The sequence below is a fragment of the Acipenser ruthenus genome, chromosome 14 (genome assembly GCF_902713425.1).
Source record: "Acipenser ruthenus chromosome 14, fAciRut3.2 maternal haplotype, whole genome shotgun sequence".
NCBI lineage: Eukaryota > Metazoa > Chordata > Actinopteri > Acipenseriformes > Acipenseridae > Acipenser > Acipenser ruthenus.
Window position 1 is genome coordinate 12,926,990 of NC_081202.1, and position 26,652 is coordinate 12,953,641.

At 36.5% G+C, this 26,652-nt stretch overlaps 1 protein-coding gene across 13 annotated transcripts in view; it reads right to left on the reverse strand.

Annotated features, from left to right (window-relative positions):
• Positions 1–26,652, reverse strand: part of LOC117419874 (voltage-dependent calcium channel subunit alpha-2/delta-1-like) — a 154,289-nt gene that overhangs the window by 46,714 nt on the left and 80,923 nt on the right. For all 13 annotated transcript variants that reach the window (XM_058985858.1, XM_058985860.1, XM_034033191.3 and 10 more), the window contains 6 exons: positions 18,314–18,445; positions 13,359–13,428; positions 12,830–12,880; positions 11,324–11,423; positions 3,159–3,317; positions 2,332–2,436 (listed from right to left, as the gene is read on the reverse strand). In XM_058985858.1, the coding sequence (XP_058841841.1) occupies positions 2,332–2,436; positions 3,159–3,317; positions 11,324–11,423; positions 12,830–12,880; positions 13,359–13,428; positions 18,314–18,445 (617 nt within the window). The remainder of the gene's footprint in view (positions 1–2,331; positions 2,437–3,158; positions 3,318–11,323; positions 11,424–12,829; positions 12,881–13,358; positions 13,429–18,313; positions 18,446–26,652) is intronic.

A 26,652-nucleotide genomic window follows, 5' to 3' on the forward strand; every position in this document is an offset into this window, starting at 1 on the left:
ATCACTTCCAGGACTCCTTGTTCTTCTTTACGCTGAAGATAGTTCTTAATGACTTTCGCTGTATGTTTGGGGTCGTTGTCATGCTGCAGAATAAATTTGGGGCCAATCAGATGCCTCCCTGATGGTATTGCATGATGGATAAGTATCTGCCTGTACTTCTCAGCATTGAGGAGACCATTAATTCTGACCAAATCCCCAACTCCATTTGCAGAAATGCAGCCCCAAACTTGCAAGGAACCTCCACCATGCTTCACTGTTGCCTGCAGACACTCATTCGTGTACCGCTCTCCAGCCCTTCGGCGAACAAACTGCCTTCTGCTACAGCCAAATATTTCAAATTTTGACTCATCAGTCCAGAGCACCTGATGCCATTTTTCGGCACCCCAGTTCCTGTGTTTTCGTGCATAGTTGAGTCGCTTGGCCTTGTTTCCACGTCGAAGGTATGGTCTTCCATGAAGGCCACTTCTGACCAGACTTCTCCAGACAGTAGATGGGTGTACCAGGGTCCCACTGTTTTCTGCCAATTCTGAGCTGATGGCACTGCTGGACATCTTCCGATTGCAAAGGGAAGTAAGCATGCTGTGTCTTTCATCTGCTGCAGTAAGTTTCCTTGGCCGACCACTGCGTCTTTGGTACTCAATGTTGACCGTTTCTTTGTGCTTCTTCAAAAGAGCTTGGACAGCACATCTGGAAACCCCTGTCTGCCTTGAAATTTCTGTTTGGGAGAGACCTTGCTGAAGCAGTATAACTACCTTGTGTCTTGTTGCTGTGCTCAGTCTTGCCATGGTGTATGACTTCTGACAGTAAACTGTCTTCAGCAACCTCACCTTGTTAGCTGAGTTTGGCTGTTCCTCACCCAGTTTTATTCCTCCTACACAGCTGTTTCTGTTTCAGTTAATGATTGTGTTTCAACCTACATATTGAATTGATGATCATTAGCACCTATTTGGTATAATTGTTTAATCATACACCTGACTATATGCCTACAAAATCCCTGACTTTGTGCAAGTGTACCTAGAAGAATTGATGCTGTTTTGAAGGCAAAGGGTAGTCACACCAAATATGGATTTGATTTAGATTTTTCTTCTGTTCACTCACTTTGCATTTAGTTAATTGATAAATATAATCTATTAACATGTCTATTTTTGAAAGCATTCTTACTTTACAGCATTTTTTCACACCTGCCTAAAACTTTATACATACACACACACACACAGAACTAATAGAAACGTGTCCTCCACAAAGCTACATTTGCATATAACCCTGGCTTAAGAACACCAGAACATCTGGTAGTAAGGGAAATGGTTCTCACTTGGGGAAGGGTAAACCAGATGCCATCCTTTTGATGAAGGTGGCCCACATGTATAAGGTCAGACATAGTCACACACAGAATTAATTGGAGTGGTTTCCCCCCATAGAGCTGCAGGAGATATTATTATTATTATTATTATTATTATTATTATTATTATTATTAATAATAATAATAATAATAATAATAATAATAATAATAATAATAATAATAATAATAAAGTAATCTGTTGCATATCTGACTGCGTTAGGACCAGAGTAAGGGCAGATATGTAAAAAGTCGGATGAATGAATCCTGTTTTAAATACCATTATACACAGCTGTAACAATTACTATATTCACACAATTATTGTTTTGAGATTCAGCTTTTATTAGGGAGCTCCCCTAAATCCCTTGTTTTAGAAAGATACAGGGTATTAATGCTTGTGACAGAGTAGCCGTCTGCCATGTCGGTGAGTGCATTTGCTGCTGAGTGACAGGCAGGAGATCGAGACAGTGGTTGAAGTTGATACGCCCCGCAGGCGAACAGGATTTATTTACATATCAACACATTGAACAGCTCACGTGACACTACCAGCAATGGCAGCACACGGAGCACATACAACACAGTGTACGAAAACTTTGGTAGGTTCTACAATATCTGAACTGTGTGACTATGTGATGGGCAGATACGCAACAGATTACTGTAATAATAATTGTTAATGTCTTTCTATGCTGTTTTTGACAAAAATGTATTTTGGCCATAATACATTCACTGTGTATCTTTTTTTTCTTCTCAAAAGTTACCTTGGTCAAATATAATAAGCAAGGCAAACTGTATGGATGCTGTCGATGTTAAAAGGATTTGTCTTTCCTTCTCTGTTACATCACATTAACATCAGTCATTTAAAATCTCACTCTGTACTTAATAATATTTGGAGGGAATACTTTTTAAGAAAATAAAACTTAAAAAATACTTCCCATAATACTGTCCATTGAAAGCACCATGATCCAGGCCTGGTGTAAAGTCTCTAGCTACAGTACCTTCTTTTCTGGGTTGTATTTCTCAAAGATCTCCTGAGCTCGCTCTTCCCCTCCGTCAGTGAACAGCATGATGATCTTGTTGCAGTTGGCTCGAGAGACATTAAACTGAAAAGGATAGAAATGTAAAAACCTTAAAAAGAAAATCCTTGCAAGAAATCATATATTATAGCTTGTTTGGATATCAGTCACATTGAACAATATCTCTGTGTGTAATCTTAGAAGGTATAGATAATGCAAACTGAATAGCTGAACAGATAGGGCACAATTCAGGTGCAGAAAGGGTTTAGGCAATCTGTTTTTATGAAGGAATCCATGGAGGACAGTTGCTGACCCTGATCACCTCAAGTCAAAATGGAAATGTAATCAATGAAATAATATTGTTTTCCAGCAGGTGGCACTTTTTTACAATCATGCATGATGTATACTGGAATAATTTTGCTTGTTTTTTGTATAAACAAACAGTAGTTGTTTTTAAGTTTGACTATAATTCATAGAATAAATAAAAACCAAATAAAAAAAATACACAATTGTAGACACTGTCACTTGATCCGACTTAATAGCTGGTATTACTGTGATAACAGATCATTTATTTTTATTTTTTATTACCAGTGAGTTTATGAACACATCCTTTAAGATTTCAGTGGTAACTACATTGCATGCTTAAAATAGTGAACACAAAATATGTGTTTAACTTAAGATTCTTTAACTTTAAGAAAAAAAGACATGTGCAGCCCTAAAAATCTGTACATTTATTTCTGGCATTCATTTCAAGAAAGCCCCAAATGGGAAATGTCAAGCTACCACTAAAGCAGCCCTGTAACACTTACATTCGACAGCTGCTCAAAGGCAAAGCTGAAGCCCTTTTTGTAATCTGTGATTCCCTTCGCTAAGATTTCATGAACAGCATCTTTCAGCACCTTCTTATTGCGGACGTTGGCTTGAACAAGATGGGTGAAACAACTGACATTCTTGGCATCATTGTTGAACTAAAACGGAGAAAAAACAGAGTGGTTAAAATGTGTTTCAACTCTGTGTCTACAGCTTGAAACATATGGATCCATTGTGTAGCTACTGGGCTCTTAAACCATACAGCCCACTGAAATTAGAGAGCTTTTTTTTCTTAACATATACCAAGTGATTTAAGGTCGACTACTAACAATTTCTTATCTCTTCAGGGTCCACCACTTCTTGTCACAAAAATGTTTCCCCTCACAGTGTGCTGATTAATTAGACTTCAAAAGCTGTGTGTGTGAAGCATCAGCATGTCCGTACAGTGCTTTCTGTCCTGTCTTTGATCAATCTCTGCATGTTTTAAACTCCTAATGAGCTGGTAATCTAATGGACAGGTCCTGGAGGCCTGGAGAAGAGCCTACTACAGGCCTGCCAGCTATATTCAGACCGGGTGTTAAAATGTATTATACTCGATGAGAGAGAACGCTAGTAACACATCAGCAAACGCAAAGTAGTGCTTTAGGTCATTATTTTGAATTCATATTATTTGGTCCCTATACACACCATAGTTTCTGCAGCTAATTTCTGCATAAATTCAATAGGTAATCATATGTTAGGTAATATATAATTGACACTTGGAATGAAGTGTGTGTGCTTTTTTACAACTGTAGTTAAGAAAGGTGCCAGAAAGCAGAAACAGCTGCTCTCCAGTATATGCAAACATTCACTGATGTTCAATCTGGCAGCTGACTGTCAAAACAAGATCTTCAGAGGCAGAATAAAAAAAAAAAGAACTCACTGTATCAAGAGTTATTTTATATCTGCCAGCTTGTCCTGGGAATGTGTAATAGACCTGTTCTGGGAATGTGTAATAGACCTGTCCTGGGGATGTAACAGGCATGACCTGGGAATGTGTAATAGACTTGCTTGGGAATGTGTAATAGACTTGTCTGGGAATGTGTAATAGACTTGTCCTGGGAATGTGTTATAGACTTGTCCTAGCCCAATGAATAGGAGATGTTTCTCATGTTTTCCTCAACAATTAATGTCAATAGCAATGTTTATTGCTATTTTAAATATCCCCTACTGTTTCATAGTATATGGTTCTGGGTTCTGGAGCTCTAATACTCTTATTAGTATTTGTCTTTACCTGGCTTTGAGCTTGTCTGGACAATCCTGTGTGTCAGGACTGAACAACCTTCTTAAATGCCATTTAAATCATGTGACAATGTGACCATTCAGATCTGCCAGTCCCACTGTTAATATGTTGAGTAGGTGGAGCTGGCAGCGTTGACAGATCACATGATTTGGATGGTATTAAAAAGGACGCTCACTTAGGATTCGCCAGACAAGATAAAAGAAAGCTGAAATGTAAATTTAGAAAAAAAAAATGCTAAAAATTGAATATTCGAGCTACAAACTGTACAAACATCATGAAATAGGAAGATTGCTCTTCAAATTATGTGTCAATCATTCAACTCTTATCCAATAAGTGGCAAGTAGCATTGGTAGTTTCATAGACAGTCCCTATATGAAATGAGCAGCACACAATGGAGATAATTAGATTAGACCTTGATGAAACTAAATCCAGCTTTACCAGTTTCCCTTTATATACAAGGCTACAGTAATAGGATCATGGGGTTAATCTCCAGGGCAACTGTGTAAGATTCTGTGTACTCTGAGAGATCTTCCAAGAATATAGGGTAAATTAGTAGCACAATTGGATTATAGCTTTATTGTAGAAATGTCCATATTTTTATCTGTGAGGGAAGTCACAAGAGAACTACAGTCATATTTGTATGTTTTGTGTCAATACAGAGACAAATGCCAAACAGATTAATACAAAAATAAATCAAAATATCAAAATGTATTACACTTTACATATTAATTACACCCACTTTCATTTTGTAGGAAGGACAAAACACATCTTTTAATTCTATTCCACTGATATGCTTAACTGGAAGCAATTGTTGACAGTTAATTACACAGTACAATTCATGTGAAAAAAATTAACAGCAAGCAGCAGTGGATCAGAAATAATAATAAAAAAACCTAAAAAATGGACATGTTTTGTAGTGAGTAAAACTGTCAGCTCCTTGGATGAAAGGAAAATGAACCTCCAAGCAGATTTTAAATCACTCAGTAAGGAACTGTATTGCCACTGATTGGTACAGATGAGGTCAAATGAGGGCAAGGCAGCCTGTATTGTTGTGAAAGGGAATTACTACCATAGCAGCACCTTTTTAAACAGAATACATTGCACTAAATTAGAATATTTCAATTATGTTGCTTAATATTTGTTATGCAAACTGTTTTAATTTGCTGGAGGTTTTGCAGTTGTCTTGTCTGGACTAACTGCTGGAGTGTCTATTAGAAATTGTTTCTTTAATGGGCATAGAACAGTGAATGGAACAGATGTGGCTCTTAAAGTCTCAAGGGAGGACACCCACAATAGCAGGGCATTAATGAATATATATTTTTGGAAGTTTAAAGTAGAGAAAAAATGTGTGGGAATAATATGAAAAAAGTATTGTACCGTATATGTTTCTTTTTACATCTGGAAAGTACCAGAAAATACTTCTTTCCTTTATAACTTGAAAGAATTAGATTGCATGGTATGCTCGTCTCTGGGTTTGCTATCTATTTTTACTGTTACTTTAGAGCTCAATCAAGATGTTCAGCTAAACATTAATTATGCTGTTTATAACAGTTAGATGGATTATATGGTTCCATGCATATCATCAATACTACACAAATAAACCTGCACTGAATTTAATTATATACATTCCAAATGCCAGATTAAGCCTGAGGGTTTTAGCAAAGATAGAGCTCCTCTGAACAATTTGGGATTTTAATCGCCTCTGAATGATTTAGGGTCAGAGAAGCCACAGTGGTATCACATTGACTTTTTCTCCCCCGAACCCACAGCCTACCCTGCAATCATAAACATATTAAACACTCTGTGTCCACATTAGAGAGCATGTCCCTAAATCATCGCTTGCTGTGATTGAATTGCTGCTGCTATCATCTGCTGCTAACTGCTATCAAGGAATATAACAGGATTAGAAAAGGCAGCAGAGGCATTACTCACTCATTTACTCTCTCCAGACAGCAGGGTCCATTTCTATTCATACTTGTTATGGCTCTAACGTCACCATCTTTTTTTATTTTTTTATAAACCTATTAGTGCAAAACCTTTTTGAAGCTTTGTGTAATTTCCAGATAAAGTACATGCAGCTGAACACTTAAGTTGCGTAAAATATTATAATATTGAGCATAGTTTAAAACTAAAATACATACACTAAGAAAGCCAGAATAATTTAGTAATGGATTTTAAAACATTATCCATCATAATTTGTGACTTTTCATTCTTCACTTCCAAGACTGTTTTATTTAAATAGTATACATGATGAATACAGGGGGTAAAAAAAGTAATGTGACAGATTGTGGTGATTGTAGTGGTGATGTGATTATGAAACAGAAGACAGACAACAAAGTTCATGATCCAAACAGGTTTTATTTTTATAATCCTGATCTGGTGACCACAAAGAATAATCCCAGGCAATATACAGCAATGTGTATTGCACTGTTCCAAAACAGTGGGTTGCAGTCCCGAAATAATAAGACACAGTTTGTAAATAATAAACACAGTAGAACACACACAAAGACACACACGTTCACAAGTCCAGAGTGAGTGCTATGGTGCTCATGGTTTAATACAATTTATCCATGTACAATGGTGCAGTGTTGCTCGGGTTTAGTGCTGGCTTTAAGCGACAGCTCCGGATCGTGTTAGCCGTCTAATAATAACAAACATGTAGATTTTTTGACATGACAAAACAAACAAAATACTCACAGTAATTTACAGTACTCCTTCCGGTTCAGCTTAACCATAAACAAAGGAACAGATCACCTTGCTACGTCCCATTATATACCGTCAGTCACGCCCCCTTGGTTAACGAGTGCAACCGTTTCTCCTCCAATCCAAGGTTGCCACATCGCATCCCTTCTGGGGCGATGACTCGGTGTACCATAGCCCCGCTCCCTTTCTAGATGGCCAACTTCCACCTAACCCTTGGAATGAATTGTCAGGCCATCCAGTCCAGGACACTCTGTTCCCTTTACACAGTGCCTTCAGAGGTTGGGAGGGAGATTTATAACCAAGATTCATTCTTTCTCTGTCACACAGATAAATACATGATGAATGACAAGAGGGTTATTTGTTGCCTTCCCTATTCATAACCTTGCTCAGCAAATATCTTGGTGTCCCTAAATAGACCATCTTCCCCCCTCTTCAAACACATGTAAAAGATTTTAATAAGAAAGCTATCTCATGTAGTGGAGCCCTAAATGTAACCCATAATGTTAGCAATATACTGTACAATGACTGGGTGTAGGGCATTTGCTTCCTATTTTACCCCACCCAGACCCCTTGCTTACTAAATGTTTAAGTATAAATTAATATATAAATGTCCTCCAGATAGCACCCATTTCCTACTAATTCAGAACACAAGGGTGGGCCATTTGTTCTTCATTTTCCACAACAAAAGGGTTTCAATCACCTCCAGTCCCAATATTTTAAATATATTTCATGAGGGTAAAACTATGTATTCAGAGATACCAAGATATGTAGTAAACAAGAGGTCTGCATGGGGTAAAATGGGCATCAATTGACCCACTCCTCGTCATTCTGTATTTATTTATTCATCTTTTTTTATTCAATGTATACACACACACACACACACACATATTTTTTATATTATACTGCAATGTTTATGCCAGCCTTTCAAAACACTTCACAAAAAAAAAAAAAAGTATGGTAAATGATCAGATATATTGTCAATCAAATTAAACCTAGAGACAATTAAAATGGCGACACCCCTTATAAAAGTTTACCAAAGCAAAAGCATAGCTAAGTGTAATAAAGCAGAGTGAAAGCATAGTAAAACCCGTCACACAGCGCCCTCGCAGGTTGGGAGGGAGATATAACACCAAGAATCATTCTTTCTCTGTCACAATATGAGACTGTTTTTTTTTGTTTGTTTTTTTAGGTTTTTTAGCAACTTTTTAATTTCACCCATTCAAGGGATTCGGAACTTCTGGCAACCAGGGGCGACTTCTGTACTCCTTCCCCAGCCTTGGTCATCTTGGCACTGCTAGTGCCAAGACAGCGACAAAGTTATCCCACAGAAAATATACTCATTCTTTTCCTTTGTAACGGGGTGGAAGACGGCACGAACTTGCGACCCCACACACCGCAAACAAAAGAGCTGGGTTCGTCTGCATTTGCGGTTATAGAGCTTTTAACCTCATCTCATCTCACTGACAGGGGACACAATCCAAAACAGAAGTGTATGACCTGCATGCTTTCTCTGAACACCCGGTCAAGGAAAACAAATCTATTTATTTAATGGGAAAAAAGGCCCACATCTGTTCACATGTTAGCAATACCTAAAAGAACAACACGTTTCCTTGTACACTTTTTGTAGCCCTTCCGGAATTACTGTGATTGATAATTTTCCCCAAATTGTGTGACAGTTGAATGCATTACAATCATTAGCTGCTACAGAAATATCTTTATAAACTTAATTTATGAAGTCAGCTCAAGCTAGTAAACACTGCACTTCAGGGATTTAGTCATTACACCACACAGAAAATGTCATATAAATGTAACAGACTAGATTAATTGAACAAGTCATCTAATCTGTTTTCTATTTCGTCTGGAATTTGTATAAATTATTTTACTGCCTAATTTCAAAGTTAGCCCCTGGTGAGCTCAGGATTTAGAGTAATGGCTGATAGCTCACTTTTTCTAGACTTTTTCTGCAGATGAGGTCGAGGGCTAATCAAAACATGACAATTTTTTTTTTTTTTTTTACCAAAATGGATTTAAAAGTACAAACTATTTTATTTAGTTTAGCCAACTATATGATCAAATATATAATAGTCTGTAGTTTGGGCATAGTATTCATACATCAGTTGCCTCAACTAAGAAAATGCTCGATTTAGTTGTATTAAACATTTACTCTGTATTGGCTCTGTGTTTCTTCTGTGCTCCACTGCTGAACTCCTATCCCGTATGAAGCTTTATTCGAATACAATCTTAGTCCCAATTCCAGGTACTAAAAAAATGAGATGTCAGGCGCATGCTGGTGTTGTTCAATTGGTATCACTTAAAGTCCTAACTGGGCTTTATTGGAACAAATTGAAATTTGCAGCAGGCTTCTCAAATAAATACACAGATATATAAAATGATGGATGGAGGTTTTCTGGCTGCTATGGCTTCTGGGACACGAGTTAAGAATGCAATTCCAATTCAGTTCAAAAGATAGAACACTGGTGATTTCACTAAACCCATGCTTTCAAGTGCAGAGCTCAACAGATCCAAATTTCATTTTTTTCTTATCTACAGTACCCGTACCCCCAACCCAGAACAAGCCCCATTTTACTTGCAATGCATTTCCAAACTTACAATCCATATAAAGGAGTCATATATTTTACCAGATTGAAGAATTTTACCAATAGACTTAATGTGAGTCACACATACTTAACAACACGTTAAATATTTAAATAATATTTAAATAAGCTTTATTACTGGATTTTAATCTGCTTGTGACAAGAAGAGAATGAATCGGAGCTGTAAATCTCCCTCCCGACTAGTGAGGGCGCTGCACTCAAAAATAGGGGCTCTTCTGACCGGAAGTGCTGACATCTGGGCACAGCAGGGACTGGAGGTCGGCCATCTTGGTAGGTCCGAAGCTGCTGTACTACTGGGCGTGTTCCTCAAGGTCAGTGCTGCAGTGTGCATCGATTGGGCAGATTTTGGTGCAGTGCTGATTGTAGGGAGGGGCCTGGCAGTATTTAGGGGTGCAGTTTTGGGAAGCTTGCTCTTGAGTTTTTGGAGCCGGATCATATTGCCTTTGTTCTTGCTCTACCTGTTTTGTGCCTTACCTTTTTGCACTTGACTGAAAGGGACGACCAGTCCAGAGCTACCCTCTCTGCATAAAAACTGATTGGCCACAGACCCCTGCGCCATGCTGCATGACACTGGCACCAGCTGCACGGAGGAATATTATGTAGAGTAAAAGTATACGGCTTGTTTACTTGATTATTCTTTTTATTGCTGGTTTTGTTCAGGTTTTTTTGTTATTGTGTGCAATAAAAGCACCCTTGAGGGGTTTCTTTTGATTGGAAAGCGGCTGTTGTGACGTCATTTCTATTGCGCCACCCACTACATCCTGACACTCCTATTCACTCTTTTTTTTCTCACTCACTCTTCAATAGTAAATAAGTTTACACAAACTTATTTCATTATCATTACTTCTAAATCATATAAAAAATGCTGCAGAATGGTTCAGTTAACTTTTTATCTTCTATTACTTCAATTGTATTTCAACTTTCAGCTTAGATAAGTTGACTATTGTGGCAGTGAAGGGTTAACTTTGTGAGGCAATTATCTAGTCACCTCATATGAACCATTCAAGACGAATCTGAGTAAAACACATGCCTTGCATGTTTAAAGGGGACCATTTCCTGGTACAGGAAGCTTGAACGTTCTCTTAAATGTTTTAGAAAGAACATATGACTCATCATTGGGCTAAGCTACATGACCAGCACTGATTGGTTGGGTGCTTATGCTGCTTATCTACACTAGAATCACATGTTTGGGAAGACTAGAAATAGAACAGTTGCAATGCCTCACTAGTCATTAAAATGAATATCCAGTTATAATGCCATGGCATTCTGGGTTCAGTTTATGGCACCGTAAACAAAGAACATTAAATTGAACCATTAATGGAAAGTTAAATCCAAGCCGGTCAACCTGGGCAGTAGTAAAAAGTAGTACATTTAGTGTTCCTGCTACAATTACATACAGTTTCTGTGCTTACCTAATCAACCTTACATAATATTTCAGGTGTACTAGTTTCTTTAACATTTGTATTAGGTTCTATTACATTCATAGATCAAAGATTGTCTCCTTTTGGTTGCTGACTTAATGAAAAGCATGGAAGGCATGGTTAGTGCCATAAAACATACTTACAGAAACTACATTCACATAGTCGTCATCAGAAAGTGTTTCCAACATCTCAGACACCGATGTCCGGATCAACCTGAGCGTCAGGCCAGAAACACTTCCACTCCTGGTATCAAATCGAGGCAAATAGCATTCAAATTTCAATAAACCTTTACAATATCAAGCAACTTACATTGGCTGTCAATTTAAATTAAAATATCATGATGCTTTTGTTGGGAAAATATCATAAAAACAACAAAATAACAACCTTGTGCCCATTAATGTCCATACGAACATTCTATATGAATGACAAATAAAGAAATATGTAATGAGAGGACTGCCATTATGGTATACCATGGTAAAAGCATAGTCATGTGCAGTAACTTGTGATCACACTGCCAAATGAATGTGACAATTTTAACTTTTGAAAGGGCCCAGGTAGTCCAGGGACGATTTCCAGAAGTAATTGTAAAATACATGTGTAAATATATTTTACCTTTCTTTTATATGAAGTACTGTGGCTTTGATCATGTAGACTTTAAAAGAGTGGTTTGACAACAGTTTTATGATAAGATATACTACAGAAAGACTTAATAAATCCCACATACAGTACCAGATGCAGATATATACCCTGAACTGTGAATTAAAATTGCATGACAACTAAGAAAAATGAACCAACATTAAAACTGAAACAGGGATGGCTTAAAAATAATGTGATAAAAACAGATGGAACAATTGCTTTATGTTTGACAGTTTATGAATCAAAAAGACTGAACTAGCTCTGGAAAGTTAACTGGAAAGAAGAAGCTGATTTTCACTTTTATTGTCTCCATTTAGCTCTGTCCTTGTTACAGCACAATTTACAGCAGGAACACTTGATCAGTAGTCTAAAATGCAGCCAGTGTCAAACCCCAAGTGAATGATACCACCACTGTCCTTTTTTGGCAGGTTAACTCATACAGAGACCTGTGGTGCACCACTATAAGTCAAATTTCCAAGGTACATAGGCATCAGTCAGAGGTTTTCTTTTTCTTTTTTAAAACTTATAAATGCTACAGTGTGAAAACGCAAGGTATATCTGTCAGCTGTGGCCGAGTAAGCACAAGAAAGATGGTGGTCGGCCACTAAAGCCATTATAAATGGAATAGGGTCACTTAGTCTTAATTGAGACATTCAGTCACTGAAGCAGAAAGGGTTACTGAGGTGGGGACTGTCAAATCGATTGCCTGGAAATGACAGTCAGATCTCAGACAAGAACTAACAGCAGATGTAAATATTGCATTGATGGATTCAGTTGCTAGGTGGGGTCTTGATAAACAAGATGCCCTGTGTCCACTGGATTTTTGCATTCTACCAGCCTCTTACTCCTGGGCTAAATCAAACTGCAACCCATAGAGGGCATGCAAGAGACTCTGTCTGTTTTAGTGTAGACTGTTACATACATAGATACACACACACACACACACGCGCGCGCACACACACACAATCATGTCCTTATTTTAATTAAGGTGCACAAATCGTAAAAATACTCACACATCCACCAGAATCAGCATGTCTTTAGGTGAGGCAGCTCCCTGAATGTACCTGCAATTACATAAATAATATATTTGCTGTTTGGATTTTCGGTACTTTTTTTTTTTTATATAAACCAATAGTTCTTTGTCTCTCTCGTTCTCCCTTGATTAAAGGCCTTGACAATACTGTCCCTTTATATTTTAAAACTAAATAATGTCGATAATGTCAACTACAAAGATATTGTACAACTAATTATAAAAAAAGCTTCAGGGTAAGCTTATATATCCTAAGTGCAAAGCATGCATTTTGTTTATGAATATAAATTTCTAAAGATATTTTGTACTACCAACCTTTATGGCTAATGACTTGCAATATCTTTAATTGTGCAGCAGTATCACTAACTAGGTCACATCGAAATCTGACCCTTCATTATTTTTAGAATGCTTTTTAAAGCTGGTATAAACTGAGCCTGTTCTAAATGCAATATATTTGGCAGTGATTTCACAAATTCAGCTTCCCCTTCCAAAGTACACTTTTTATCACTCACCATGGCCGCCGGCGAACATCATACAGGTCAATCTTATTCGGTGTTTTTGAAGAATCCATCCATGGAGAGGCTAAAACAAATACATAAATGAAGTCCAGTTTGATTGGGGAACATAATGGTATTTTTAAACAAGTAAGAACATGAAATATGTTGTATCCCCTCAAGAGTAAAACAGTTTAAAAGAAGATGAAATGCATTGCTCATGTGGATTGTTAAAAATGTGCATGATCATCCAAATGAAATAGAAATGCACCCCTATATGTTCAGCATGGTTTCTCAAACTGTTTTTATGGTGGCTTCAGATACAGCCCTACATACTATAGCATGTACTGAAAAAAATGAATGAAGAACTGTGGCTTTGACCATGTAGACTTTAAAAGAGTGTTTTGACAACAGTAATAGGAACACAATACAATAAACTACAAATAATAACATACAAAACATTAAAGGTTGAAGATCTAAAATAAACAACTAAACTTTATATTGTAATAGATTTGCTTCATAACTGCCTGACAATTTCGAAAGGCACACAGAAATATCCTGCATATAGATTAGTAAGCCAAAGGGGTGTGTACAGCACCAGTATAAGACGGATGCGTCTGGAGATGGCACCCATGACCTTTTACCAGGGACTGATGAGATAAATAGTCAGATCACATATTAAGTTAGATTTAGCTCCAAGAATTTTCACACAGTGTATTTTGCTTACATGTGTATTTTCCTTCTGGAATTGTAGGTGTACATACTAGCATTGGCTTTTGTTTCACTGAGAGATTAAAGACACTTTATAAACCTTGTGTTCTTTCTCTTATTCACATACCGTACTCAAAGCTGTATTTCAAGGTTTAGTATGAAGATCACAATATATTACGGAAGCTTGAATGTAGGTTAATAACAAAGTCTGCTGGAGTCACAAGATCAAGTTTTTTAATGATGATCCAGGGGCTGCTTAAGTCTCTAAAACCTCTTGGTTTTTATCATCTATCCTCACGTATCCACTCCTACTTACATGTATTCTAAAACAAGTAATTTTAACTTTTGCTTTGTTTGCATCACCCCCCCCACAGGCACAGCATAACTCTAACCTCAAATCAGCAAATTCTGCTGCTTTATAAGGAATTGTATGTTATCTTAAATTATAAAACAGCAGGCAGAAATGCTGTTCTCTGACTAGTCAATCACACGCTCCATCCATTGAAAGATTTCACAATATCACCTACAGCCATTGTGATATTTCAACACCCTGTCATACCATACTTCTTCATCTCATTATGATTCTATTCTTTACCAGTAACTTAGGTTGGTAGCACTATAGAGAATGTTTTTGGAGCATCATGATGTTTGTATAGCAGAGGTCTCCAACCATGGTCCTGTAGGGCTAGTCTCTCTCCTGGTTTTTGTTCCAACTGTAACCTAAATTACTTATTTAGACCAATTAAGTGCTTATTAGGAGTTTAATTGGTCCAATTAATTAATTTAGTGTACAGTTAGAACAAAAACCAAGAGGGGCACAGGCCCTCCAGGACCAGGGTTGGAGACCCCTGGTATACAGCATCAATATAATGAGATATATCATGCATAATGGATTAGGAAGTATGACGCAACTCAAACAATGTTGAGTCTGGAGATGGATCTGATACTAAGACTCTAACAAGGCTTTGCCAGACATGCAGTCTCAAAGGAGAGCTTTAGTTTCACTGTCTGCTGTACCACCCCTTAAAGAAAATTATTACAGTGTACAGTACTATACATGCTGCTATAACTGCATCACCGTAAGTATGTTACTGTACCACGGACAGTTGAATCTTTAAAGTCACAGTGCCAGCTAAATGAACCAAACAGATTCAGAAACTATGCTGTTTTAATTTATTTGTATTTTTATTTCCTAAACTTCTTTTGAGGCTATCTGCCTTGCTGTGCCTCTTACATGCAGAGACCCAGCCTACTTCCAGTTTGTCTGTCAGAACTCATCACATTCCTGTCAACATTTCCTGTTCCAGATACTGTAATAAGCAATACGCCATTTTAAACCCCACTGCCAAGTACCGACACATGTTTTGATAGCTGATACATGCATAACGTTAGGATGAACTGAGCACTGGAATACCTCTGTTATACCATCACTGAAGAAAGTTAATTAAACCACTATAATTGAGATCAGGAAATGAACCACCGTAAGTATTAATCTTCCAAAAAACTAAAACAAAACCTCTATTGGCACATTTTAAAGTTAATATTGATATTTTGGCATGGCTATAATTAATTACAGTGGAATAATGAACAACCTGCTTAGAGTTCAAATTGACAGGCAGCAATTTCACTTGATGTCTGTGTTTAATTTAAGGATTCAAAACAGCATGCTGACACTCAAAGCTCTGAAAACAGATGTTACGTTTTAAACATTAAGATACAATTAGGCAATGGTAGACAGTTAATGATTCTCAGTTAAGCCGTATCCACAATGGACGTGAGCGAATCATTTAGAAGTCACTGCAGTCAAATGGGAGTATCCACACCAGAAGCGAGCAACGTCGTTTTGAGAAATTTTGCGTCGCTGTATCTATTTTTTTTTTCGTCACACGACTGGAATGAAACTGACCAATAAGAAGCAAGGTTAACACATGCCTCAAAACAAGTCACGCCTCAAAACAAGTTAATCATAGACAACGAAAAGTTAATTTATGAGGTGCAGCAGTATCCATTATTATAGGACTGCAAACTGAACGACTACAAAGACATCCAGAAGAAAGACAATGCCTGGGTGGCTTGCAGGTGGTGCATTTAGCAGCATTTTCTTTCTGATTTTATTAATAAACCGGACCATACATGCAGTCTACATATCCAGCATTTAAATGAAAAATGTGCACTTTTGATGGCTTTTAAAAATGACACAAAAAAGGACCCCCGCATTCACATAATTTGAACTAATTTTAAGCTATGGCTTTTTTTTGGTTGGTTTGTTTGTTTTCATGATAAATAACATTTTGTTCACTAAATTGTTCTGTAGCACAAATCCGTGGTCCAAGGTCTTTACATACGCATAAAGTGAAGTTTTGTGGAGATTCACCAAACAAACAAAAATATTATCGAGTTCATACTATTCTATACGTTGTAAAATAAAGCCAGCAACACGTTTGTATTCTATGTGACACATACCAAGCTCATACATAGTTTTGAAGATTATGAGCCATATTTATAAAGCATTTTCTGTCAAGTTCACTGGACTGTTTTAAAAGGAAAAACTAAATAAAAGTAAATAATAATACAAGGCAAGTGGTCACCTGCCGATAATAACACGAATAATAATAATAATAATAATAATAATAATAATAATGAAGATGGTGATTATGTAGTGCGTGACAACAACAACAACAATGTAATAATAATAATAATAATAATAATAATAATAATAATAATAATAATAATAATAATAATAATAATAATGTTGCACTTTAAAATACTTAATAGTTAATAAAGAAAAAGGATCAAAGAAAGAATTTGTAAAGAAACGCAATTGAGATTGCAGTAAGTTGTATATATAAATGTGTAACAATAAAATAATTTTGTAGAACATATCAGTTCAACTATATTGCCCAGCTGTCTTCTGACAGCTGCAGATGAACTGGACTACTGGCACCATGAAAAAAAAAGAAAAAAATACTACAACTACAACTGTACAATTAATAATAATGATAACAATAAAACTGTTGGATATATAGGGATGTTCAATAACTCTGATCTATAGATTTTACAGGTCCAACCTTTATTTTACAACAGATTTGCCGGAGGTCAGGGTGGTAACCTTTCATCAAAACAAGACCTGTTTTGTAATGGGACAGCCCATCTCTAGTGTGTCCAATAGGAATGCATGGGCGGGGTCTTGTATTTATTTCCAGTCTTTTGGATCGTTTTCAAGTCGTGTCTGGTATGGATTGACATTCAGCAACTTTGCTCGCATCGCTCACATCATGGATGCAACCTTACATTAGCTCAACCACTCTTAAGTATTAATTAGCAACAAAATAGGAAAGTAATTTATAAAAATGTAATACATGTCACATGGCAATCATTTAACTGCTTAATTGCTTCTTAATTGAATAATTTAGGATGTGATTTGCCACGTTCATAAATGATTAACAAAATACAGCACATATACATGTGAAAACTAAAAGCTCAGCATGTCCATTGTAACCAATTGAGGGTTCATAAATTGTAGGAAATTAATGTTTTGAAAATCTAATTTCTTTTTACTTAATTAGCTTCAGCAAAGATACTGGATGGAGAGTGGGGTGTTTATGTGAGAATAATACATAGGGATCACTGACAGAATGGCTTGACCACATGGATAAAATAAAGTAAAATGGATATTTATTTGTAATGGTAGGTACTGCTAAAAACATATGTGGCCACACAACGTTTTTGACTGAGAGAATCATGAAATATCACTGTCTCCCAATAAAAAGGCAGTGTGTCAAACTGTACTCTCTCTCTATCATGCAGAAACCTAAACTGTCACATGACTACAATATAGCAGTCGTTCTCTTGTTTATAATTAGACATTGTTAACAGACATAAGATAGTATGCTAAACAAGCTCTACTTTAATACAATTAAATTTGGTGTCATGATAATTGCCTGTAGTGGTCACTTTTGGAATCACAATTCCTTAATAATTTATTCTGTTTAGGTTACACGGTTGGTCTGGTGCTTTGTCCAGTTTTAGGTCACTATTGTGATTTACTGTTTACTGGTGAGAGTGTTTAGCAATTGAGTATAATTACATCTTTACTGGGATGAGTCCACATCTGTAAAAAAAACTGTTTTACTAAAGAGAAAAAATAATAATAATAATAATCTCAAATCAGGGTTCTCATGTTTGATGGCCCTTAAAAAAAAAAAAGTATGACCATTGTGGCTTCCTAAAGTATCAGACACCCATTACAGTTCTGTACATACCTGGGTAATATCGTGCCAAACCAGTTGCACTGCCGAACACCTGCCACAGCAACGTGGGATCTTCATCACGGTTCTTCTTAAAAACATCTTCCAATGCTGCAGTCCAGTTCAGTTCGTTTAACACTATAGTGGCTGTAAAAGAAAATAAGGAATTTAATTGCATACCAAGTCAGCAGTATACAGTTTGTAACATTAGATAATATATAATATATATATATACAGGGTAAATGCATTTGTTTTAGGATACTGGTGCTTTACTGTACAGTATTTACCCAATAGCACTAAGCTAAGAATCCTTGGGGTCACAAAATTATTTACTCCTGAAAAATTTGCCGTAGCATTATTTATTTAAATTGTGAACTTCATAAACCAGCACACAAATGCACATTACAATCTAGCCACTTAACAAATCTCTGTTTGCTAAACAAAGGTTAAATAAAATGTTATGGGTCAAAATTCAGAGCTTGACTACAGTTTAAGGTTTAATCCTGGTGTAACATGCAAGTTGCAGGTGTTTATGCTGGTGTGATATGTGTGTTTCAGTCTAGCTTGTGAGGTGCACTATAATGAACTCCCATCAGTGGATATCATTATTTATATAACAACCAGTTCTCTGTAATATATTGGTGGGTTTCTACTTGGGAAGAACCATTACATATTTTTGAAAGTGTTTGTTATGCAGAAAAGTTTCCAATTGTAGAACTCAATCATATTTTACTTTCAAACACCTGAAAGAAAAGCCTATTGATAAGCACTTAAGACACTTATTAATTAATGAATTAATAACTGTAAGCTCTATGGTAAAAATAAAAAGCTAGGTCTCGAGAATTACCTCACATTGTATCACCTTGAGAGTGTAATTCAAAAGAAAATTAGAAGCAACAAGGACAGTACATACAGTGTCAAAAGTGAGAAATGTTGCATACTAAAATGTGAAACGTAGCGAAAAATGTAAATTAGGACTCATCATCATTTAAATGTAACAGTTTTTACAAATGAAAATATTATCAATGATGTATTCATTTTTAATTGGGGATTGAACAGCATTACACCTTCAGAAAGGGTCAATAACACTCTATACCGATGTGCATAATCCTCACACAACATTCATATAAAAACATAAAATCTTAACAACATAACATATATTACCATTAGTCACAGAAATGAACTTGAACCATTGTCATTTTTAATTTCAGGAATTAAGTGCATGTTGTGACCGTTTTCAAAGTGATTATGCTTGAGATATAGTGTTAGGTAGGTTTTATGCTACATAACATCACTACCCAACAAAGCTTCTTGGATCCCTTCATTTGGCATGTATAGGCATTGCAAAGACAGGCCTTGGACCTCCTCTATCTTTTATCCGGTATCAATCTGTTGTTATTACTAATATGACATTGTGTGAAGAAAATTATATTCATCACTACAGAGACGATGACATCTATCTTCCCTTGATAATTCCGTGGAGATACAGCCTTTATGACACAGGACTCAAAAAGCCTTGACAATCCTGTGAATTAAATTTTCTACTGAAATTGTAATCAATATAACATTCTGCTACATCTCCTCCTGCTCACACGCTGTCTGACCCCGTTCACTCTACTGTGCTGGCCCAGGGCTGCCGCATATTTAGGTCTGCAACCCCGTTCATTTGCGGTTTAAGCCACCTTTACGCGTTCACATATGTGACTGAAAAGCAGGCATAAAATGTGGTGAATTGCTTTTTTTTTTTAATGGAACACTAGCCTGCACTCAGAATGGAAGCTATGGAGCTACTAGGATATACAGTAATACTTGATTTATAGCAGATTTTTTCAATGCAGCACTGCAGCAATTTTATGGTATATATATTAAAAATAAACATACATTATTGACTATTTTGACTTAATGTTATGGTGTGCAAAAGGGTGACGGTCCGAGCTTACCCACAATCGCATTATTCTTTCAAGAACACGGAGGTATTTAGAACGCAGGAAACAGCAACTTGCTAGTGTTCACAGGTACAAGTATTTATTTTCGTAATGGATGCTTCACTCAGATTGCAAATAACTAACAGGTTGTACATACAAGGACTGACATTCACAAGACAAGCCACGACTGACCACCTAATACTACTGCTCCCTCTTAAGGAAAGACATGGCATTAAATAATAATTAATTATTATTCAATAACCGGTTACACCTGGAATCATTTTAAACAAAAATAAATTATTTAACATTCATTCCATTTACAATAAACATTCATATAATTTACATTACACATGTTTCTTCTCAGTTACGTATTTGTTTTTAACCTACATGGGCGTCTTTGTTTATAAATACGATCGTTAACTATTCTATTGTTATTATCATTGTCATTATTATTCTCTAGTCCCTAACCATTACAAGACTGAACATCAGCATTACCCCTTCTCTTGGAAGATTAACAAACATATGGCTATAACAAAACCCTTGTTCCACATGTAGTTACGGCAACTTCATTAAAGGAAGCGCCCTAAATACAGCAATGCACCGTCAGATATATCAAATACACTTTGCTCAACAACATGCAAGACACATAATAAACTACTGCTCTATCGGCAGTAGAATAACATTGACAATAACAATCACTATAACAGACATTGACATATTACAGTGAAAATACAATGTATTACACTTTCAAATTCTAAACAGGTTACAAGCTTACCAGTGGCATTAATCAATAAAACAAACAACCTTTTTTCTATTTCAAATATTACAAATAGTTCCTTGTTGTAAGAAAAAAAAAAATCATGTTACTTCAACTCCGAGTCTTCATCATCCGGATGGCTATTGTAAAATAGAGCTGCAGCATTCTCCAGCCAGATTGTCGTGAGACGCTGGCGTTGTGTGCAGAAAAGAATCCCAAGTTTGGTGTTTGTTTAAGTTTCATTTAATCCAATGTATGTTTAGCGCTTCCCATGTGTTCTGCCTATGAGTATAATCTGCAGCCTTGCTGCATGAAGTACAAAACAGCACATTACCATCGACGTGAAATTCGTCCTTGCCAAACTCGTTGATCCGATCTTTAGGGGTGATTGTTATTGTTTTCGGCATCTTTGAACAGCTCTGGATACTGACTGAAGTAAACTGAAGACTCATTCAACACTGAACTTGAATACCGGAAGCAGTTTTATTAGACAGGAATGTTTACGTAAATTTAAAGCAAAGTTGCCTGTGTTAATGTTTATATATGTATTGATTTGGTTATTACCAAACAAACAAAAAAAGACTTGCATGTTTTTTGCCCCTCCCCAAATGTAAAACAAAACAATCTCTGACATCATGGAAAATCCCTGTTTTTCCATGTTATTATAGATAATCAAATTGGTAATGTGATATGAAAAGCTTAAGTCTGCTTTGCATTCATACATATTTAAAGGTCTCAGATTGCAGGCCCTGGGCCACATCGAAATGGCGGCCTAAATCTAGGCCGGCCCTGGGCTGCCTTTTCTTTCTTGGGGCGTTCGGATATGAGAAAAAGCAGCCCTGAGACACTTAAATTGCAAGTTTGAATGGGGTCTCTGTGTATATATTTATTGGAAGAGCCTCTAGGCCATTTACTATCTCTGAAATGATAAAAACCCTTCTATTCCACAATGAACACATTCATACAGCACTGGATTAGGCATTTCTTTTAATATCATCTCAGCAACCAGGAATGCATTAATCCTGGACCACAGTAAATTCAGCCAGAAAGTAAAATGCTTTAAATGTCTATTTGGGATCATGTGCTATAGTAGGTGAATTATGCAGTAACCACAAGGGGAAAATAAACTACACATGCAGTAAACCAATACATTTACAGTCTTTTACACCCAACTAAAATCAAATTATTGAGCTTTGAATGGAACCATTTACAATAGCCTATATAGTTGCTATACTAAAGTTATGATCTTTCAGGTCCGATTAGCAAAACTTGGGTAGTCCAGGATTAGTGCTAATCAGGGTCTGAAACCAACCATGAGACTCCATAATTTAATATGACTACTACTAATAAATTGCATTCTTGAATGTCCAGACATATTTTCTGGCTGTTTAGCTGCAGCACAAAGCTATTTCAGAGGTTACATTATTCATCAGAAACCAGTCCAGTTAATTTCAGCTAGCTGCCCCCAACTTGAAGCATCTTGGCACTCTGTGGATTCTACTGTCTGCAGGAGAAAGACGTTATGAATGTAATCTGCAAGCTTTTCTATAGCTCAGGAAGACACAACTAAATTACATTTATCAATTTAAATACGTAAATATTATTTAAAAAGTCAATAAAAAAAGAGAAAAAATAGTTAATCTTACCAGTCTACATTTTTTTTTGTTTTTTTCATATAAAACACTACAACTATTTAATTAGCTTTTAGTATGGTTTGCAAAGCAATTTTTTCAATATCTTCTACTGGACACGGCTAAAGCACTAAAAAAGAAGGGGCTGTTCTGTATTCCTATTATTATGCAATTTAATTGACAGTGCTAATGAATTCAAACTGGATTTCCTTCCTGCAACACTGCACACTAAATAGTATCTGACAACAATTGAAGAAAGCTAAATTAAATGACAAAAAACATGACAGGAACATTGGGTCTTTTTGTGTGGTCTCTGTATGGTAGCAATTACCAAGAGACTGATACAAGAAATCTAAAAACAACAAACCTAATTAATGGTTATCAATACTAATGAGATGTCTCTAGTGGTTAACAGGGTACCAATCGATGATCAGCACAGATAATTAAAACATATATATATAGTACAGTACTTTAGAAACACATTTTCACAGTGAAAATATATGTTTTGTAAAGATTTGTTTCCATGTTCAGCTTGTACATTTCTTAAAGACACGCTCCCTGGTATGTTACTGTAAATCGACTACAATATTAAAAAGCCATTCTGATAACTGTGCTTTGTTTCCATTCACAGTCAAATTGAGCATGACTAAGGGCTGGGAATCAAGTCAGTTGAATTCAGTACTGCATGCACATTTTCTGATGAAAAGTCAATGGAATACTGATTTTAATATCACAATTCCACTTATTATATTATGTACTGTTATATAGTGGTAGGCCTTGAATTATTAAGGCATATATAACATACTACATATCTGTAATATGCAGTATATTGTAGCTTTTATAAGAATGTTTATTGATTTTAAACATTATTAGACACCTAAGAATTCCATTCTCATAAAATATCCAAGAAACAATTAAGAAGATTAGGCTGAAATTTTGGGTGAGGGATTATTGAATGATTGTTCTCCCATTTAGGATTATTGAATAATTGTCTCATTAGATCACTTCCTCGTATGATATATAAATCACAAAACTTACCTGGGCATTGCTGTCGCAATCCAAATGCAATCCTAAAACTGCGTTCTCAATTTAAAAAAAATGTCTGAATTAAACTTGGAGTTAGACTACGAAGATGACATGCTATCACAGGATTCTCCCGTCGTTCTCCAGCCGACCACAAGTGAAGAGACCCGTCCGGTGGTTAAAGAAAAGGGCTTGTACCAGGAGGTCCCCGGTTCAAATCCCAGCTCACTGTGTGACCCTGAGCAAGTCACTTAACCTCCTTGTGCTCCGTCTTTCGGGCGAGATGTTGTAAGTGACTCTGCAGCTGATGCATAGTTCACACACCCTAGTCTCTGTAAGTCGCCTTGGATAAAGACGTCTGCTAAATAAACAAATAATAATAATAATAATAATTTAAAAAATCACAAAAAAGCGAACACATTTAAAAAATGCAAAATGCTAAAGGAAAGAAACCCCTTCTTTATAAAAATTGTCCGACTCCGAGATTACCAAAATTCCTTCATGCAAATAAGGTCCCAATTCCCAGTGGTTCAAGCAGGAAAGTATTATTCAATTCACTTTGTAAATTCCTGGCTGCTCAGCCTTGAGCCATCAACAGGAACGACAATCAGCCGAATTGAGCCCTGCACAATCAATCAGTGAAAACATTCAAACACGCATCATCCAACAGCAGTTGCTTTCTCCACCAGTTTCAATGGAAGCGAGCGCCATTCAATCAGCAGTACTTCACTCCATTCCTAACGCCCAGCTCACCACACCTGCAGCTCCTACAATTGACCTTAATCACCTTGCAGTCCTTACTCCTGCCAACACAGATGCTATATATGAATTCTTTTTTTCAGCATTTCAACAATTTCAACTTTAACAAACAGAATTTCTGCCGTTGAATCCTCCAGTCAAATTAATATTTCCGTGCTTCAATCCATGTCCTCTGTGCCTCAGCACGTGATTTCCATGCCTCTGCCTATGTCTACAGTGCCTTTCAATATAACTTCCGTGCCTCCATCCTCGACCCCTGCTGCCTCCACAACCTCCATGCCTCCGCTCAAGACTTCTGCGCTTCTACCCGCAACTGCCAACAGCTTCTATTCAGATGCCCTTTATGCCACCGTCCGGAGCCGCCCCTATTGCAACCTGGCTTCCAACACTAACAAACACGCTTCCAATGCCCAGTGTATAACATAATTAAAAGTTTAGAGTGACGAATCGCTATAAAGACTTGAAGCCATTCATGAATATTGAAAGAGACACAAGACATATTTAAAATGGGTTTCCTAATGGAATCTAAGCTAATCCTAATAAAAAATAATAAAAAAAAACATTGAAGATTAATGAGACAAGATAGGAGAATCAGAAACTCTATGAAATGTACAGTATCTAATCTAATTTGGGGCAAGATGAAACCTAAACAGCTGCAGAATAACTCCTAGATTCATGTAAAAACTGATAATACTTCAAGGTAAAAAACGTTTTAAGACAGAAGCATGAAGAAGTGACATCTTTTTACACTGCAAAATCCTCACTACAGCGTTACCTTTGGATTCCATCCACCGTTTGCATCTATGTGAAACAATATGTGTAACTTATTTGCACCTGTTATTCTGCTACCCTTGTGTTTGTTGCTTTCTGTACAAAGCACACTATTGTCTTTGTTGTGCTGAAACTGTGTGTTTTCTGTACTCACTGGGGTTTAACAACCCTTGTTATTTTGCCACCCTCGCTATACAGTAGTGCCAGTTTGCCACCCGTCTTGTACTTATCGGCATTAGCAAGGAGGACTGTTCCCATGCATTCCCTACTTTTGTTAAGATCATGAGCTGCACTTATGAAACTGTTTCCATTAAAACCTCAAAGTGATTTAGCAGTTATGCGTATCTAAAAATCCGGCAAAAGTGATTAGCATAATAAGGAAAAACAGGTTTCCATTAAAATCAATTTCAAGCCATAGAGCTCGTTACATATTTCCCCTCCTTCAGCATCTTATTATTAGTTTCCTGAGTATGAGTAATTAATATTTGTTTTGTTTTATGTATTGTGTTGTTTTATTTAATGGAGTTGGAATGAACAATTCAAAAGCAAAAAAAGTAAGAAATCATGACTGGATATATGAGCTACATTAAAAAAAGCTCTGTTCTTTTATTAATATTATAAACAAATATTACATATGGCATAAAACAGTTGTTGTGGAGTGGAGTCGTGGTTACATGGCACACAAACTAGAAATCAGAGCATGATGAGCAGGTTAGCTGGGTGAGGTGCTTGCTTTCCATGAGAATATACCTGTTTCCATTAATTATATATGGGTCAAGATACAGTACCTCGATTTGCATAACGTTTCTAAAATACACAAGGTCAATTCAGTCTGTTTCCATTGGGGTTGTCACTTTTTTTTTGTCTAAGCGCATAGATTTATCAAATAAAATAATTTCATGCAAACATATCCTATGTGGGTCAGTTTAGCATGTGAATGGGAAAAGCGAACCAAGCACTCCCATCATGCAATAAGCAAGTGTGATTCTGTGACTGACTGAATTAACCAATTTACGTGTGCTATTTTTATCATTGTGTGGGTCGAATCTACAGTAGACAATAATTCACATTTAAAATTAAACATTTGAGCTTGCTGGGGAGACATCTTTGATCTTTTAAGAGTCGACGAACAGAACGCTTGAATGCTCACTCTCACATTCTCTTTTATCTTGACCAGCTGCTGAACACGACTCAGACCTTTCAGATGAAGTTACCTGTCAAGGTAGACTCTGATCTGACCAGGTTACATCATGGCAGTTTTTAATTCTCATGTGTATCAGTCAGTATTTAAATGAAATGTCACCTTTTGGGCTGCTACGTGTCCTTTTCCTTATTTGCATTTGTAAGGGCTCATCAAGGAAAACATTCTAAGTACAGGGAAATGTTTTGGTCTTTGATCTATGTATCCCTCTATCTCATCTGAAAGCTGTTTAAAATCTACTTCACACATTTTGGCTCTTTTTTTTTTGTTATAGATTTATGACAACG